At 46.2% G+C, this 19,167-nt stretch overlaps 6 protein-coding genes across 6 annotated transcripts; all 6 read left to right on the plus strand.

The window, feature by feature from the left end:
- Window positions 1–315: 315 nt before the first annotated feature.
- Window positions 316–996, plus strand: nctB (negative cofactor 2 transcription regulator complex subunit NCB2; the record flags this gene model as incomplete). The annotated part of the gene is made up of 3 exons (XM_016742490.1): window positions 316–337; window positions 549–808; window positions 877–996. 3 exons carry the CDS (start codon window positions 316–318, stop codon window positions 994–996), a joined length of 402 nt encoding a protein of 133 aa, XP_016592930.1.
- An 818-nt stretch (window positions 997–1,814) lies between these two features.
- PEX2_052170 (uncharacterized protein) lies at window positions 1,815–3,984 on the plus strand (the record flags this gene model as incomplete). The annotated part of the gene is made up of 3 exons (XM_016742491.1): window positions 1,815–1,940; window positions 1,992–3,363; window positions 3,419–3,984. The coding sequence occupies 3 exons, from the start codon at window positions 1,815–1,817 to the stop codon at window positions 3,982–3,984; spliced, it is 2,064 nt and encodes a 687-aa protein (XP_016592931.1).
- Window positions 3,985–4,610: 626 nt separating this feature from the next.
- PEX2_052180 (putative C2H2 finger domain protein (Kin17)) lies at window positions 4,611–5,761 on the plus strand (the record flags this gene model as incomplete). Its single annotated transcript, XM_016742492.1, has 4 exons — window positions 4,611–4,761; window positions 4,812–4,969; window positions 5,025–5,046; window positions 5,097–5,761. The coding sequence occupies 4 exons, from the start codon at window positions 4,611–4,613 to the stop codon at window positions 5,759–5,761; spliced, it is 996 nt and encodes a 331-aa protein (XP_016592932.1).
- A 1,721-nt stretch (window positions 5,762–7,482) lies between these two features.
- PEX2_052190 (putative MFS peptide transporter) lies at window positions 7,483–9,448 on the plus strand (the record flags this gene model as incomplete). The annotated part of the gene is made up of 4 exons (XM_016742493.1): window positions 7,483–7,486; window positions 7,548–7,802; window positions 7,875–8,657; window positions 8,748–9,448. 4 exons carry the CDS (start codon window positions 7,483–7,485, stop codon window positions 9,446–9,448), a joined length of 1,743 nt encoding a protein of 580 aa, XP_016592933.1.
- Window positions 9,449–11,190: 1,742 nt separating this feature from the next.
- Window positions 11,191–12,828, plus strand: PEX2_052200 (MFS transporter; the record flags this gene model as incomplete). Its single annotated transcript, XM_016742494.1, has 1 exon — window positions 11,191–12,828. One exon carries the CDS (start codon window positions 11,191–11,193, stop codon window positions 12,826–12,828), a length of 1,638 nt encoding a protein of 545 aa, XP_016592934.1.
- Window positions 12,829–13,619: 791 nt separating this feature from the next.
- On the plus strand, window positions 13,620–16,508 carry PEX2_052210 (uncharacterized protein; the record flags this gene model as incomplete). The annotated part of the gene is made up of 3 exons (XM_016742495.1): window positions 13,620–13,817; window positions 13,868–14,091; window positions 14,141–16,508. The coding sequence occupies 3 exons, from the start codon at window positions 13,620–13,622 to the stop codon at window positions 16,506–16,508; spliced, it is 2,790 nt and encodes a 929-aa protein (XP_016592935.1).
- Window positions 16,509–19,167: the final 2,659 nt, after the last annotated feature.

Below are 19,167 nucleotides of genomic sequence, written 5' to 3' on the forward strand. Positions count from 1 at the left end.
GCTTACCATTAGTGTGTGGCCTCGGAAAGAGTCGATCTCATTTGAAGGACTCTTTCCAAGGTAGTTGGAGGAGAATGAAGACTGATGAAGAAGGAGCAAATGAGAAAAAAAATTCAGCGCAATTTATGTGGCCCAAAGCGGTAGTATTCTGCCGGCAAGAAATTGTACTTAACTCCGTCGCGCGCCTGCGATGGGCCTTGAAACTTTGAGCCCCACGCAAAAGATCAAAGAAATTAAAGCATCCCTTTTTACGCCTCTCCCTTACGATCTGGCACTTGTTCTTTATTCATCTGTCGCCATATCACCTGATTCGCCATGTCCGACAGAGAATTCAATTGTAAGTGATCTCTAGATCTTGCCCGCCTACGCGCAACCTGCTGACATATGTGGGTGAATAGCAAACGATGACCTATCGCTGCCTAAAGGTACAGTGCAATACCCCCCATGAATGTGTGCAGCTCTTTGTGAGCTTCTTTGCTACTCGCCACTATGCACTTGGGGCTTCACGCACGCGTTTGCTAGCCTTTACTAACTTATCTCTGTGATAGCGACGGTCCAGAAGATTATTACTGAGATTTTACCACCTAGCTCCGGCCAAACCTTCTCCAAGGATGCGCGCGACTTGCTGATGGAATGCTGTGTTGAATTCATCACCCTAATCTCCTCCGAAGCAAACGATATCAGCGAGAAGGAGGCTAAGAAGACCATCGCTTGTGAACATGTGGAGAAGGCATTACGGGATCTCGGCTTCAGTGATTATATCGGCGATGTACTCGCCGTTGCCGAAGAACACAAGCAGCAGCTGAAGGTATGTGAACATCTTGCTTGGAATTGTGACACCTTAGAGCGCAGGCTGACCTCTTTTCTTAATCATAGTCGCGAGAGAAGAAGCAGAGCAAGATGGAACAAAGTGGTCTGACAGAAGAGGAGCTTCTACGGCAACAACAGGAGCTATTCCGATCAGCGACTGACAAATACCATGCTGTCCCGGAATAGAATCACCTAAGACTCGTGCTGGTCATAGAGTGGAAAGGATGATGGCGTTTTGTGTGTTCCACCGGATATGTGGGTCTGGAGTTTTTTTCCTGAATTGTTTCTGATTTTTTCCTTCCTCTGGTTTGTGAAGATGGATTGTGGGCAGGATATACTATCTAATGATGCGACAACGCACAATGCATTAGTTAATTGCATATGATTTCAATGTTTAAGACATGACCAAACTCTCTAAAAGTCCCAATAGCATACATACAATGTATGTTCAATAGAAGTTGAGTGTGTCAGCCATCATAATATTTGGAGTATGAGCATAGATTTTGTTCAAGCTGAACTCATAGTCAACTCTTAGCCCTGCGTATATGTATGTCAAAGGTTGTAATATAGAAAAGTCTCTTGCCCAAAGTATGCTTTTTTTTACCACCTTCACATATATCTAAAAGGACATTTAAAAGGACTAGCTAAAAAGACATTCAGAAAAGTCATCATAAAGCCGCAAATTTGGCTGGCCATTCTTGATATAGTGTACTGTACAATATATTCCCGAGGGTCTTTTAGTGTATAGTTATGTCATGATCAATCCTATAATTTCGATCTGATTTCAATATATTCTCACTATTTTTCTAATCCTAAATGCAAAATCATAGTAAATTATATAGAGAGATTGGCTAAATATTCTAGAATCAATAAGTTTGATTGTTTAAATCGAAGTTTGTTGTCACCTTACAATCGTAGACCATCCAAATCTTCGGAGACATTCCTCGTCCAACACCAACTCCCCTGCACGTGATTTCGATCTGCTTAACCCACGCTAAACCACAATGGGAAGAAAGAGCAACCAACGCAAATCGAGCCATCGCGGAGCTCCCACGCGCAGTCATCACTCGTCGCAACGCTCTTTACTGCCACCGATAACGATGCCTCCCTTCAAGGATGAGCACATCTTGGTACGTTTTGCTCTTCATATTTTCTTGTTCAAAATTAACCCATTCATCTAGCTAATTGCGCCGGGTTCGCAAATGACCTTGGCGCAGCTCGGCCTGCCCGAAACATTCACGCCCGCGCGATTTCGGTTTCCAACCCGCATGTTCCCTGCTGAGAAAAAGGGAGAATATGAGCCTTACCGTGTCCACGAAAGACGTCAAGAGGTCAAGGCCAACAATGGCACGGATGCCCCAAAGCCGGACGTGGAGATGAAGGACGCTGAGCCCGCCGCGGCCGATGATATTACAGCCACAGAAACCACTGTCAAGACCGATGAAAATACCCAGGACAATGACGATCCCACCAAGACCATCGAAGAGATCTTCTACGAGGAGGACCTGGCATCCGACGAAGGAGCAATTTATCCAATCGAGAACGGGCGCATTGTCGACTGGCCCTGTTTCTTCGCCCTGCTCACCCACATTCACAATACATTGAGCCCACCTTTCCACACTCCTATTATGCTTATTGGTCAGCCCGTCTGGTCTGCACGCGATCGCGAAGCAATTACTCAATTCGTCTTTGAGAAGTTCAAGGCACCCGCCTTTAGTCTAATGGACTCTGCTCTTGCGGCTTGCTACGGCTATGGTACCGCCACAGCCACTATTATCGATGTTGGAAAAGGAAAGGTCGATGTCACTGCTGTGACTGACTTCGCAGTCAACGAACACGGCAGGGGAATCGCATTGGAGGGATGTGGTGGAGATGCTATGACCGATCGCCTCGTTGAGCTGCTTGGTCCGAAGGGATTTACCAGAGAGATGTGCGAGCAGCTCAAGCGAAGCAACATTACTGAGATTCTGCCACCAGGAACCCCACTTCCTGGGTCTTCTGCTACTGCTCGCCAGGGCGTCAACCCTGCTGCTGCTGCCTCGACGGGCGGATCAGATGGAGATGAGTCTGCTCCACGCGGTCCAGGAGACGGCACTCAGACAGGAATTGAGGGGGATAATGGTGATGAAGAGGAGGGTGTTCTCGATGTCGCTGCGATTGTCAGCGGCAACCCCACTGAATACCTTGCCAATGTCGAGAAGGAAAAGACAACTACCAAGAAAGGCGCAGTTGACCCCAAGGGAGCCCGCTTGCCTAACTCTAAGAAAGAAAAAGCGTCCTTCCAGTTTGAGGAGTTTACTCAATTGGAAGGAGAGAAGGCAGCAGCCCACGGCGCTCGGCAGTACATTCGTCATACTCGGGATATCGAAGTCAGTGTTGAGCGTTTCCTTTTGACTTCGCCACGCTCGAAGGTCGGAAACCGCTTGACTAGCGGTTTACTCGAAGACATTGCCACTCAGATCCACCACACCATTCTTGCCGTTCCAGATGCTACAAAACGAAGCGAGCTTTGGGACTCTTTAATTATCGTTGGATGTGGAAGCAAGGTCAAGGGTATGTTTTCTCGTCGCTAACTAAAGTCTAGGTCTTTTTGCTAACGTTAAAACAGGTTTCACACAGGCTTTGCTGGCTGTCATCACGCAAAAGTTCATACTTTCTCCATCCGGCACCATCTTCACGTCTGAAATTCCTTCAAACTTCACCACCCCCCTTCCAACCGGTGCCAATACACCGGCTCCTATGGGTCAATCCGGCCCGATGTACCACTCTGCGGCACCTGGGGTAAACCCCCTCCTTGTGGCTGCTACTCACAACAATCCCGGTATGCCTGGCACGCCCTCCATGGATCCCAGCATGTTATCACACTACCGCTCAACCGGGCACTCCCAAACTCCAACCTCAGTCAAGACTCTGAAGCTTCCTGAGTATTTCCCAGACTTCAAAGACCAGGGCAACAGCAACGCTCCAGGCGCCAGCGGTGGCAGTGCTGGGGGTAACCCAGGCGCTTCTGCCATATCCCAAGGTGGCCATGGAATGGAAGAGGCCGTTTTCCTCGGCGCTCAGATGGCTGCCAAGGTTTTCTTTGTCATTGATCAGGGTCTTAGCAAGGGCTACATGAGTCGGGTTGAGTACAACGAGAGCGGACCGTCTGCAATCCACGAGTACATCCTGTAATACTTGCAGACTTGGTGATTTAATATTCATGCTGGTTTGTCTCCGAAATGTCTCTTTCTTGTTTTATGTACGCTATGATCCTAGGTAGAAAAGCGATCTCAGGATGCAGGCGTAGGATTTGGGGGAGTTTTGTTTAATTTTGTCAGGATAGTTCAATGAACCTAAGTATCCAGCTTCATTTCGTACTCATCATCCACATAAAAATTCTCAACTATCCCAAGTTATATATAGAAAGGTCCATTTCACAAATTAAGCCTCCTTCTACTTTTTCTGCCGTCTATCTACGAAACTGACGGTGACAAGACATCTAAAAAGACTAACCAAAAAGACATCACAAAGGCCGCAAATGCGGGTAACTATAAACATCAAATTAAAGAATCAACTAACCAATTTTGGAAGCTCACAAGGGACCTCGGGACCAGGCCTCTTTGGTTTGTGTCATGTGATGTATTATATAACAATCGGGCTTATCGCGTTCCAGATCTGCGCCACTTCCAAGCTTCTCTCTCAACTTTCTTCGGAGGCTTCTTAACATACCCCATATTTCTGATATCTTGGTCCTTAGAAGCTTTCTACTCTTGTTGCTTTTACGAACTCTTCTCTCGACTTCTTCACCAACATACAAAATGGGCCGTGCGGAGGCTGGCAGTACAAAGGCGATCGGCAACAAGATCAAAAGCAAAGGATTGGGTCGCCTTCGATGGTTCTGCCAAGCATGCGAGAAACAATGTCGAGATGAAAACGGCTTTAAATGTCACACCATGACTGAAGCGCATGGTATGGAACTCCATGCTCTATACCCTGGCCACCTGCTAACTTTGTATTAGTCCGACAGATGATGATCATTGGAGAAGACCCGCGCAAGCACATCAGAGAGTTCAGTCGCGAATTTGAGCGGACTTTCCTCGACACCCTCAGAACCACGCATGGAACTAAACCTATCAACGTCAATCATTTCTATAATCAGATTGTGGCCGATAAGCAGGTATGTCCATTGTATTCCAAATCTTCTCTGCTCACTCTGGCTAACTTTGTCATAGCACATTCACATGAACAGCACAGGTATGTCCCGACGAAAAGGAGAAGCAAGTCTCAATGCTAACTGAAGGTAGAATGGAAAAGTTTATCACAATTTGCGGCCTACTTAGGCCGGGAGGGGAAATGCCGAGTTGAGGAGACCGATAAGGGCTTGGTTATTGCGTGGATTGATAACAGTCCAGACACACTTCGCCGCCGGGAGGCTATCTTAAAGAAAGAACGCCAGGAGAAGGGAGACGAAGAACGAGAGCAACGCTTGATTCAGGACCAAATTAAACGAGCCCAGCAAGCGGCGCTAGCTAGCAGCACCACGACAGACCCAGAACCCGAGGCCAGATTGCTGCAGAGGAAAGAAGGAGAAAAAATGACGTTGAATCTTGGACTTGGCTCGAAGAAGGCAGATACGAAGCCTACCTCGCCTCCTACAACAACAGCAACAACAACAGCGACGGTATCGCTGGAAGGGACAGATGCGCCGATAGAAAGCACCGACTCTACCGCTCCATCTGCTCCGACCGCACCGGTCAAGATTTCGATGTCAATGGGCGCACAAAAGCCGAAAAACGTGTTTGCAGTGGCTAAGAAGAATCCTTTGGCCGGGAAGAAGGGTTCTATATTTGCGGCTCCTAAAAAGATGACTGAACAGGAACGGATTATGAGAGCTGAAATGGAGGCAATGGAGCGAAAGCGGTCTCGTCCAGACTCTGGCTTCACGAACAAGCGACCAAAGATCACTTAAATTGGCATCTCTTACATGGAAAAATGCATACCCAGCTACCCAGCCCATGCGGTTGAGCCTATCACCTTCCACAACACTTCATCGGTGAATCACCTTTGGGCAGGGTACATCGTTTCTTTAAATGCGCTTCATCCTGTAATTGTAGCTAGGGCCGAGGAATAACTTCACAATATATGGGAGCTTCCACAGAATGTACACTGTTATGTTGTATTTTAGTCATTTTAACATTGTCCGTGGGTGACTGTCCCAACCACCTGAGTATATGTCCACAACTTAATCCCCTAGACCTTTCCAAGTGATATCGAGTTTTGCAATTTATTGGAAAGTTATGGTTGGAAACTACCTAGATATATACCACATACATACATGTAGCAATTGAACAACTAGTTAAATCAAAGGAACATGTATACAATTGACATCCAGCAACTGAACCCGTAACAACCGTGACACCTCAAGATAATGCAAGCAGAGCCAAGATCTTGCTCTTATAGCACCATAGTGGTATTTTTCGCCATCTTCTGAGTAAGACCTTGGCAAGTGGAGCATATATTCCCTCCCCTGGATGAATTCTCCTACCAGGGGAGCCCGTGTAGTGTGAAATTCTTCTAATGCCTTCTATGCCCAGAACAATCCCACATATTCCCGAGAAGTTTAAAAAATTACATAAAATTCATAAAATTCATAAAATTCATAAAATTCATAAAATTCACGAGACAGAACCTAGTCGAGTGGGTACTGGTTGAATTATACCCGACTGGTCTGGTCGGATCTAAGTTCATATCAAAGGTTGTACATACAAAAGTCCCTTCAAAAGATAAGCCCCTCCTCGCCTTCTTCTGCTATCATCCATCTAGAAAGTTTGAGAAAGAGGAGAACAAAAGCTAAAAAAAATAAGATATCTCAGGAGACATAAAAAAACAGACCACCAGAAAACCATCAAAAACACATGACAACGCGCCATAGGCAGCCGACTATTCCTGCGTCCCTACTCCGTAGTTAGAAATATGAAAATATGGGCTTCGGCACAGGGCACCACTACGCTAGTGCTACTGATAGATGCTACATACAAACAAAGAATGGCTATGGCGTGTTCGTTGTTGCTTCAGATTGGGTGCTGGGCATGGGCCGCAACGGAAGATAAGACAAGCCTCCCATCTTGGGAAACTTGGCATCTTGGCATCTTAGCATCCTAAAGTAAAAGCTTGAGATAAAACCTCATTTCAAAATGTTCTCAAATGCGAAAAGTGCATATAAGGTTTCTGTACAGGGGTACTACTATGTATCCCAGCCGTGCCTGGGGTTGGAAGCGCTCTCCAGGTCAGACCAAAATTGCGAATCTGGAGCTGTAATGGCTTCAACGGAGCGCCGTACAACTGACACATAGGAAAGATCCTAGAGCGCTATTGTGGGCTGTTATTGGGCCCGCGATATGCGCCAGTGTTACATTTACATCCCCATTCGCCATTTCTCCCCACCATGCCGTGCCGCTGCAGCCCACTATCTCCCGCAAATACTTCATCTTGGCCCGGAGAAGTACAACATACTAGTAGTCGAGGGTAAAACTGGAATCGGGACGCCCGAGGTTATCCCTATCACGCGATTGGAGCACAAAATTTGCCCTCAATCCCTGAAATTTTTGTCTTGGTGCTTTGTATTTATTGTCGATCTCCTGCAAATCCAATTGCACCCAAACATCAGTCCAGCTGTCTATTTGTTTCCCAATGAGTATGTAGACCATACTAATTCATCAAAGACTATGTGAAGCTGACCTTATGGAAATCATCAGGTAATATTGAGCGCATCACGGACACCTCGGGGACCGTAGCCCTCGGGCCCTCGCAGACATCACAGGAATCCCAGGAATCTTATGACGATGAGTTCACTCTTCCAACCAAGGAAGAAAACCAAACACTTCGCAAAGTGGCAGACAATCTGCCTTTCGTTGGTTTCTCCCTCTGTCTAGTCGAGTTCGCCGAACGCGCGTCCTACTATGGAGCACAGACACTCTTCTCCAACTTCGTCCAATTCCCATTGCCCGAAGGTGAGCCAAGTTTTCGATCAAGTGTCCCAAGTGTCGGGGAAGGTCATTGCTAAAGAAGTATATTCCAAACAGGTGGCAATGGAGCTGGTTCTCCTCCACGTGGAACCCAAGGGACAGCCGGAGCCCTAGGAATGGGATTACAAGCCAGTACTGGTCTCGTGCTACTGTTCAAATTTTTGGCATATATCGTCCCGATCTTTGGTGGTTACTGGGCAGATACTTATATCGGTCGGTATAAGGCCATTGTGATTGGTGTCTTCATCTGTGGCGTTGCCCACATCATCCAGGTTGTCGGCGCGATCCCATCTGTTCTCCAGAAGGGCAAATCCAACGCGGCTCCCCCGTTCGTCATTGGCCTCTTGCTTCTTGCTTTCGGTGCCGGTATCTTCAAGCCAAACATCTCACCGACTGTTCTGGATCAGCATAAATCCCAGACGCCATACGTCAAGACTCTCAAGTCGGGCGAGAACGTTATTGTCGACCCCGAGACCACCAATAACCGGACCATGCTGCTGTTCTACATGTTTGTCAACATCGGTGCTTTCTACATGTTGGCGACAACCTATGCGGAAAAGTATGTTGGGTATTGGCTTTCCTTCCTGCTATCGGGTATCATTTACTTCTTGCTTCCAATCCTTCTCTTTGCTGTCTATAAAAAGACCAAAAAGCATCCTCCCAGTGGAAACAAAGACCTCGAAGAAGCCTTCAAAATCGGATGGACTGCCCTTGTACAGAATAGATTCCAATTCTGGCGCAAAGACTTCTGGGATGCAGCAAAACCCGCAAACCTTCGCAGTAAGGGTATCGAAGTTACTTGGACGGATACCGCAGTATTCAAAGTTGCGAAAACAATGGGTATTATACTTCCCCAATCCTTCCACTTTGCTTAAAGAAGCAAACCCCTTAGACACATTGATCAGTTCTAACAGCTGTGTTCATTAACAGAGGCGTGTGATATCTTCTGGTTTTACCCAATCTACAATCTAAACGACGGTGGTATTGGCTCAGTCTCCACGAACCAAGGTGCATCGATGATCACAAACGGAGCACCCAACGACGTTCTCAACAACTTCAACCCACTGACAATTATGGCCGTCATCCCGATCCTGACTTTCGTGATCTACCCATTCCTAGAGCGGCGCAAGTTGAAGCCTGGTCCCATTACCCGAATGACAATTGGCTTCTCTGTTGCCACTTTAGCCGGCATAGTCGGCGCACTAGTCCAATGGAAGGTTTACCAGCTCTCGCCATGTGGCACTCACGCATCGACTTGTGACAACGTCGCCGATATTAGTATCTGGTGGCAGATTCCCAATACATCTCTCAGTGCCATAAGTGAATGTTTCGCCAACGTCACGGCGTACGAGGTGGCTTATGCCCGGGCTCCAGCGAGTATGAAGGGTCTGGTCGTTGCCATTTTCCTTTTCATGACTGCGCTGTCTAGTGCTCTTGGTGAAATTCTCATCCCTGCCATTACGGACCCGTGGTTGATCTGGATTTGGGCTGCTCCTGCCGTTGCCCTGGCAATTCAGACTGTTATCTTCTGGTTCAGATTCAAACATATGAACTCTGAGAACTACTTCGCCGATAATGTTGATTCTTCTCGGGTTGAGGAGCAGCAAGTATTGTCCAAAACGGAAGCTTGAGTCTCATGGTTTAACTTCATAAGAATTGGACCGAGGCACTGCTTGTCTTGTTTCATGAATAACCGATGATAATAACGTTTCGAATTGTGTGTACTCTAATATAGCAACTAAGAGTTTTGATTTAATGAAAGCTTAACTCATACTGATTCTTAAGTAGACTTGGCTATACTTTTTCTCTTCCCTAACTAGTTCGAGGGTTAGGAGGTTTTGGATGGTGTCTACAGTCCCATATAAGTATATTTTGTATGTGCAAGTCATATAAAAGGTACCTAATCTCTAGATTTGGGGGTATCTGCACCAACCCTCAGTACGGGTGGTTGGGCGCTTGGCACGGTTACGGAATACACACACACGAGCCAGCCTCACCTGACAACATTGCCCCTCAGTTTCGCTTTGCTTATATGTTGTAAAACGATACTGAATTCGCGCTAAGCAGTCAGGCCTTGGTAAAACCATAGAATATATATAGCCAAAGACATTATGGGAAAAGGTAGAAAGAGCCCTTGCACCGTCACCTCTAGTGAATGTGGCTGAGAGAGGTGAAAACAGGGCGACAATTCTCACCTAGGGGGTGTGATAAGAGCCTATCTACTTGGAGCCCGACCCCTTCTTTACTCTACTATGACATACTGGGTCAGTATGTATTGATTTCAATAGAGGCTGTGGCTTTTGTTTTGATTGTCAACATGATGAGGTGTAGAAAAACACATTTGATGAAGGCTCTACAGAGCACGCTTCTCGGCTATATGTAGTTAAATTAGACACCTACCTTCAGCGTACCGGAAATTTGTCGGCATATTGGAGCGACCGATTACGGCGTTTCCCTTTAAAACTGGACCAGCTCCACAGTCTATAAATTGAGTGGAACGGTGATTGAGTGGTGCTTATTTAGTGGAACCTAATGAAGCTCATTTTACGACATCATATGAAAGACCGGAGACCGGAGTTCTTCATTTTATAATTCTAATTGAAACTTCTTTGACCTCATTTGAGCACCGCGGACAGACTGAACAGAATCTTAGGCGGCCTCGCATTTTAAGGGCTGCAACATAGCTTGGAAGTTGTCGTAGTCTTTGCCGCACTCACGCGAGCTATTGATGTTTAATGAAGAAATGATGTCTTTCTGTTATTGGTTTCAAGACCAGAAACATATCAAAATAAAAGGGGATGTTTATTTGGAATGCCTTCAGATTTGCGAGTCGACCATTGGTGGGATCCTTGCTTATCGTTCCCGAAACGAAGAATGCCAGAAGAGAATTCCATGGGCCGAGAAAAGATCGAGTCTTTAAGAAAAAGAAAACATGATGTGATCATATTTGAAACATTAAGCGTATTCCGGCATATCGGCATGATATCATGAATTTAAAGTTGGGCTGGATGCAGCCTGAATCCATGGATACGTGGATTTTATAGGTCTACGCATCGGTGATCTCTCGGGCCGAGATTTTGCCGGTCACATTGCAACTGGTTCAGTGAGCCATTTTCTGCCTTGCCGACTTGCCGGTGATCGTCCGGTCCATCTCGGAGATGGGTCGGCCTTACATTTTTATACTCTGACTCCTTTGCCTCCTTGGTAGTATAAGTATCTGCCATGTCATCTTCAAGTATCTGGCATATCCATTCCAATACTCTCAAAAGTCATTTCTTATAGACTCTAATAGACTCTTACATTTATCATCATGTCTCCAACAATACCAGAAGACTCAGAGACTCCAGAGCCCTTGCATCCCCAACACCTATCTATGGTCGAAACCCAAGAGACCCTCCGCAACCGGGGCATTTCAGAAACTCCTCGCCCATTGGATTACAACTACCCCGCTATTGGACACGACACGGACCCTGTGTTCCCTGAAGAGTACACCGTTGAAACCAGTACTGGTCTTGTTCCCCAAAAAACCCTGGAGCAGATCCGATCTCATGGTTCCATCCCATCCACGAAAGTCAGCACACCGGCGAATGAGGCCAACACCGATATCGACATCGAAAAAGGAGGAAAGGGCCCCACGGAGTTTGTAACATTCACCATCGATGACCCTGAGCACCCCTACAATTGGTCCCGCCTTTATCGCTGGTACATCACTATGGTCGCTTCAGCAGTTGTGGTATGTGTCGCATTCGGGTCCTCCATCGTTACTGGAGGATTGGGCTTGATTGAAGAACGATACAATGTCTCTCTCGAAGTTGCAATCCTGACATGTTCAATCATGGTCTGTGGATTCGCAGTTGGTCCTCTATTATGGTCTCCCCTCTCTGAGATCATCGGCCGAAGACCTGTATACATCATCTCTCTTGGTCTATACGTCATCTTCAACATTCCATGCGCTCTCTCCCCAAACATCGGTGGCTTGCTTGTAAGCCGATTCCTGTGCGGTGTCTTCTCCAGTTCGGGCCTTTCCCTCGCTGGTGGCACCATTGCCGATATCTGGAGTATCGAAGAGCGTGGTATGGCTATTGCTTACTTTGCTGCTGCACCATACTGCGGCCCAGTACTTGGCCCCATCGTGATGGGTTGGATTAACATTGGAACTGGCCGCCTCGACCTCTTCTTCTGGGTCAACCTAGCCTTCGCCGGTGCCATCACGATCCTGATCGGCCTTGTTCCAGAGACATATGGTCCAGTTATTCTTAAGCGCCGCGCAGCAAGACTCCGGAAAGAAACCGGAAACCCAAACATCATCACCGAACAAGAAAAGACAAAGCTCACATTCAGCGAAATCGCTCGCACAAGTCTAATCCGACCCATCACTATGATCATGACCGAACCCGTTCTCGACCTAATGTGCATGTATATCGTGCTAATCTACGCAATGCTCTACGCCTTCTTCTTCGCATACCCGGTGATCTTCCCCAAGCTCTATGGCTACAACGACGGCCAGATCGGACTGATGTTCATCCCCATTCTGATCGGTGCCGGCTTTGCCCTGGTTGTCACTCCAGCTATCGAGGGCAAATTCAAGAAGATCTGCAGCATTCGATCTCCAACACCAGAAGATCGACTCCACGCAGCCCTGCTTGGTGCGCCTTTTATCCCGATCGCCTTCTTCATCTTGGGCGCCACCTCCTACAAGCACATCATCTGGGTCGGACCTGCTTCGTCAGGCATCGCCTTTGGCTTTGGCATGGTGTTGTGCTACTATGCAGTGAACAACTATATCATCGACTCGTACCAGAAGTACGCTGCGTCGGCTTTGGCAGCCAAGGTCTTCCTGCGCTCTGGTGGTGGTGCAGCTTTCCCGCTGTTCACCACGCAGATGTATGATCGTCTTGGGCTGCAGTGGGCTTCTTGGCTACTTGCTTTCATTGGTGTTGCTATGGTTTTCATCCCGTATATTTTCTACTTCTTTGGGGCTGGACTACGTGCAAGACTTACCCGGGACTAGAAGTTGTTGTTGTTGTTGTTTTCTCTTCATCAAAAAAGTTGGAACTTTCGGAAGCCTAATATTTGTTGGTGGAGAAGCGAAAGTCCTGATTTGGACATAATTTGGGGGTAATGATATAATAGACCTTATGATAGAACATTACAATAATATTAGTTTGAATCAGTTGCAGAATATGTGCTAAAGTCATCTTACTTGAGCGAAATGGAATATTTTAAAAGAAAGGTAGAAGAATTTGCATGGAGCCGTTTTCGAAATGAATGATGAGCGAACTGTTTCCCCACACATTAGCAATTTTGAGATACTGAGAGTTCTACTGTTTCAGATGCGAGAAGATTATCGATGTTGAGATAGTCACCGGCCTTGATGCCTTGTTTTCCTGGTTTACCAGGCCTTCCCTAGCTATTTAGGTAGCTCTCTGTTTGTGTGTAGAGAATCAACCTTTCTTCTCCCCTCTCTTTGCTCCTGCGTAGCCAAAAGAGCCTATTCATTATCCAATTTTTTAGTGAAGCCCAGACAATCAGACCAACGATCGTGCGACGAAGGGTGATCCCCTGCGCACTCACCTTTCTCATCGTCCCGAGCCAGCCTTTGAATACTTCTGATCCCCCAATAAGACGTCTTCTGTCATCAAAATGGTCATTTGGCCGGACCCCAAACCTTGCACTAACTGTGGGGTAATGCAAGAGGGCCACACCCGAAAGAATTGCCCCCAAATCGAATGCCTTCGTTGCCACGAGCACGGCCATATGAGTTATGACTGCCCGAACACTGAGTGCAGCTACTGCCACAAAATGGGGCACTGCAAATCTGAGTGCCACAAGCTTGAGCGGAAGAATCGTGGGCAACAAGGCCACAGAACAAACGAATTACCCTCCCTCCCCTTGGGCTTAAGTTCATCTGTGCCACCTTCGCGGCGCGTGGAACCTTCCCAAAATACAATTGACTCCCAGCCCACACTTCCTTCACAGACTACCAAGGAATCTGCTATGGTCAGTTTTACAGCGTCCTATAAGAGGCTTATTTACTAACTCCAATTCAGAATTCTTGGGAGCTAGTCCCAAATGTTATTTTCCCGAACCTTCATAACATGATTTGTCAGTTGACTTCGGGTCTCGCGACTGATCCCGATGTCTACCTGCAACGGCTTCCATATCATTCTGTGATCACAGCTCATGGAGGTCCACAGAAGATAGCCCAGATGTTGCTAGACTGGATTGATCCTCATATTAGGACACTTGAGGGTAGATTCATTCGGACAGAGGAGTATGTTGGGCCCTTAGTTTTGATCGTTTGATTTCTGACATCTTCAAAGTCTTCTTAGTGTCCAGGCATGTCAGAATAATCTTTGGAGCCCAAATGGGGGCTACGTGGATATCGTCACTGACTCAAGAAACCACGAATACTGGCGTGCCTATCCTGGTCAGTCCAAGGAACCACCAAATCGTATCAAAATCCACAATCGGGCAATTCTGCGCGGATCCAGGAGCACGCTGCATTATTATGTCATTGCGCAGGGACAAGGGTATCGAGCCGCGAACTGGCTTAAGCTCTGGGAAGTACCAACGGATACTCAGTTATCATGTACCTCTCGAGCCGTGGCGCTCAATGTCCTGGAAATGACAATGTGTCGTGCTTTTCAATCACTTCCAGGGAGCATTTTGGAGGCTTATTATGGGCCAAAGGAGGACGGTAAATCTTACTCCGATCTTGGGCTAAACATTATTCCTCCAGTTCTCCAAGGACTTTCTCTTGGACCTTCAGTACGAAAGTCCTTCTCCCTTAGCTTAGAAAATTCTCCAGATCCTGACATTAATGGATGGCCCCAATTCCGTTACGAGTATGGAAAAAAGGCTGAGAAGTTCAATATCAACTTTCAGCGCCCGCTAATGCGATCCTCGGAGTTTCATGCCCGTTTTCGAGACGCAATTCAGCATCCCCAGCTAAGCCAGTCCTTCCGTGGCAGTGAGTCCCTACCGCACTCAGCTTTAAGCAATTTCGAGCTTTTGAACCAGTTAAAAGAGGACATAGAGCCAATCGGCCTTCCCTGGATCCCGCCTAACGGAAATTTCGATGCGCTAGTCGGCTTCGCACTGGAAGATTTCTTAGATTCAGAATCAGAACACTCGAGTAACACAAAGATATCTATGCCGTGCCAATTTCAGGATAGTGGCTGGAACATGACGAACTCTCTCACCTGGGCTGCAAACCCTATTCAGAGAGATTTGACTAAAATGATGCAGTCCATGCGGTCAAACCAGGAGCGTGAAACTGAGTCGATTATCCGCTTCAACCAATCAATCATCCAACATAGTGGATTACGGGTGGTTCTCATGTGTGGACGTGCAGTGCAGGATCTTGTTCTACCCACAGAGCGAGAGGAGACTCGCCTTAAGTTAGAAGCTGGGGAGTTTCCTATGTTTCTTGAGGTTGAAAACGAAGCTATCAAACGGGTCTATGTTCTGATCCCCAATCAAATTGATGCATTTCTCCTCCGAGAATGGCGCAAAACTCACAAAATATCCGAGGTGCTTCATTTCACATCAGCTATCACCATGACTATCGGTATTCGTCCTTACGCTGGTGATAATGGATGTGTCCTGACAAAGGCCATCCGAGATTACATGGATGAACGGAAAGGTATTCAGGAACCTTTAATGCTCGAAACTCTTCACCCAATGACTCGCCTATGGCTTACACGTAGAGGATTTGCGAAAGACGAAGATATCTCTCTCTTGCAAGAAAAAGCAGGCGGGAGTCTTAGCAACGCAATCCTCGTCTTGCTGCATGTGACCCCACAACATTCTCTAAACTCCCGCACAACTTCCTCCATGAGCTCATTTCGCAGATCAGAGAAACACCATGTCCCAGAGTTTAAGATTGATAAAGTGCAACTTGAAGCAGTTCGGGATCTCTGTTGCCAATTGAGTAAGAAACTACCAGTTGATCTTGACCATCCAAGTTATGAGTTAATCCAGGATGTCAAATCCAGGGAGGAAGACTTGGAAGATGATGTTGGGGAGGCTGATGTTCTTGAAAGAGGAGACCTGGAGACTTCTCAAATTTTTGTTGACAAACACGGAACCTTTACGATTGTTGCTCAGACCCCAGTCACTCCATGGGAAAATAAAAAGCCCCGTGCTGATGCTTCTAATCGAAGTTTCACCATTGGAGACAAAACTCGAGAAGAACTCTTGCGAGGTCGCAAATTTCTCGGGACTCGGAGAGAGAAGGGAATTTTCGTTGTAACAATACATTCATCCATTCAGCTTTTTCTTCGTATTGAGGAGCCTCCACGGCAAGTCACTGTGAAAGCTGAGATCAAACCACCTGGCCAGCGACATCCACATGTATGGGCGCAAGAGACGCTCGCGACGGATCCTGGGTCACGGTTGGCCTTTTGCGTTATGTACACAAGGGATGACGTGAAAATATCATCCTATGCGACTTCAAACATGGTCAGAGATCTGTATAAGGCCAACTCATTCGTTCACTGGATGGAGGGGGAAGGCGTTGCAGACATTGTCACAAGGCCAAGGCAGTTTGTTGTTGTGAGCTCATTGGCCACAACCCTTCCTCGGGGTATCTCACAGCCCGGCTCTTTCTACACAGACGACTGCGCTACCTTAATTCCTGCCAAAGAGTTCAACTCGGGCAAAAAGCGCAAAGTAGATGCAGTATGACCAGTAAGTAGTGTTGATACCTGTTTGTCTTATTTGCTGGTGAGTGGATATGAAGGTTTTTCTTTCCTTCCTCTCCTATTTTTCTTCTCTCTTCCTCGAGTCCTCTATTAGCTTACAATACTAATCGTCTTGATTATACTTTTCCTAGGCTGTTGAGAGGTAATCACGCTTCTTAGTAACCCTATGGATGATGCGTGCGACGTGATACGATCCGTAAGCCGGAAAAGGATTGGCTCCAATGACTGGGCTCATTGGGGGGTAGGAGAAGCCCCTAGGGTAGAATCTTGTCAAGTTAGATTTTATCAATCTGATGATGTCAATGCGCCAGTTAGATACCAGTAGGTCTCCCAAAATCACGGCGTGAGGATCTGGATACCTGCACAAGTTAGAATAATATGAAGTCAGATCTTTCCAAAAAGCTATGATATACTAGGGGCGGGTATACGGTGGCACACCACGAAGTTAAGTACATGGAATAGTCACGTTATGTGAGCGTTATGTGAGAAGGAATAATAGGTAGAATAGAGCAACTTCCTCGTAGACTTAAGGTTATTCACGAGAAGGCTGCCCGATATCCTGCTTTTACAGCTTGTGTCCTGAAAATCTAACAGCTCTCCTACATGGGATCTCTCTAAATGTGTACCTACAAGAGATCTAGCCACAGGGACTAAGGAAGGCGAATTCACAGGTGGTATTGCGAGGGAGAACACCAAAGGTGCCGAAAAAACTCATGAACAATCCATACTGGTGTAGATGAGAATTTTAGCTGTTTTTGAGCTCGATGAAGCTGGGTGTTGCCCAAGGTTGATAGGGCGCGCACGGACAACATGATCAAGTGGACTTCGGGAATCAAGACATTGTCCAGGTTGATATAGCCACATTCTAAAACTCAATATATTAACTGCCCGGGTGGTCTAGTGGAATGATTCGCGTTTAGGGGGTCAACCCTGAACATCTTTAATACGCGAGGTCCCCGGTTCAATCCCGGGCTCGGGCCGATCTATTTTTGCTTCTTTGAGATATCTACTAATACAAGGCTAGTCGGCCGCTTATGGTTATCCATCCTGTCTTTGTAGATGTCTCTTGTTAGGTGTTTTCTCTCTTTTCTTGTTTTTTTTTAAAGGCGGGAAAGGGCTCAAGGTGTGAACGACTTTTATATTTCATAATGAGATTTAGAATAATAGGTTTGTATACTCTTATACGTATATACGTTGTAAATGACTAAGGATAGCTGGACCAATAAGAATACTGGAAGCATACTAAAATTTAATTTGGGTTCCATATCAACATTGTCATTGCCATGGTCAAGCCAGCTGTGAAGGATCTATTACCCTCGTAAATTGTGCAATTTGCAGCCCTCTCCAGTCAAGGTCAATAGAAATATAGTAGCTAAGTGCAAGAAATATTCTCGAATAAAGCGTGACAGTCACAGAGGCTATAGTGCACTTCACACATTCGGGGGGCGATTCGTTGGGGCATTATTATAAAGGGATACGTTGTGGGCCACGTCTCTAACTGAGCAACAAAAAAAAGGACCACTACCACTCCGTAGGTCATCCCACAATCCAATACACCATGCTGGGCACGTAGCACAGCCAACATGGCACTTACTACCGGAAGCCCATCGTGGACCCGCTAACTCCCGTATTAATAGCATAAATGGGATATTTACAGATTAAAGGCCGAGTCTAAGTAATGGGATATCTACAACTCAGGCAAAAGAGACACTAGATAGACATCTACGTCTCGGCTAGGCCTCGATATATCTACTTGATACTGAACAAAAACCCGCCAGTTACATATTTCAAATAAGTAGATTGATTCAAACAAAAAAGATAGGCCAGATGCTGCTAATGAAGGATCTGAAAGCCAAAAAGATCGGCCCGAGCCCGGGATTGAACCGGGGACCTCGCGTATTAAAGATGTTCAGGGTTGACCCCCTAAACGCGAATCATTCCACTAGACCACCCGGGCAGTTGATATATTGAGTTTTAGAGTTTGCATATAGAAGACTGGAACGCACTTTTATTTGTTGTTGACCCCTGTCTGAAAATCCCGCACCGCCTTCCTAATTCAAATTCTGCCAGCGTTTCTGCCGCTTCGATTCTTTTTATGCCCTAATCCTGCCCGCTTCATTGATTCTGATTTACATAGTCAAAAAGCCTTATATTCTGATCCTATAACACCGCATATGTTATTGATTTCTGTATTTAACATACTATGTTCGGTTATCCTGTGGCTTTTATACCTCCATGCGTCCATCTTCGTCCACATCTACGACTAGGTACTCAGTGCCTACCTAAGTGCTAGTAAACCACTAACAAGATTTAAGTCACTTTTATCACGTAGACTTCAGGCTTGATCAAAAAAGATTTTTATTTTTATTTTACACCTATTAAACTGCCTTCTTCCAGCCCACTTCTCTATCGAGTATCAATCTGTTTATGGATCAATGCTTCGATTATATCACCATCCCAAGCAATATACCAGGTGCATGCAGTCGGGATCATATGTATGATCTTAACAACTTTATTCAAGTAAAGGTTTACAACATATAGTTGGCATTCTTCTTTGAGTTAATCTAAGAGTCGTATTAAGGGGTATTATATAGGTTAGTTAATCTTATATTAGATGAGTAAAGAAGAAGAGCAAAAAAAAA

This window comes from Penicillium expansum, assembly GCF_000769745.1.
Source record: "Penicillium expansum strain MD-8 chromosome Unknown contig167, whole genome shotgun sequence".
Lineage (NCBI taxonomy): Eukaryota > Fungi > Ascomycota > Eurotiomycetes > Eurotiales > Aspergillaceae > Penicillium > Penicillium expansum.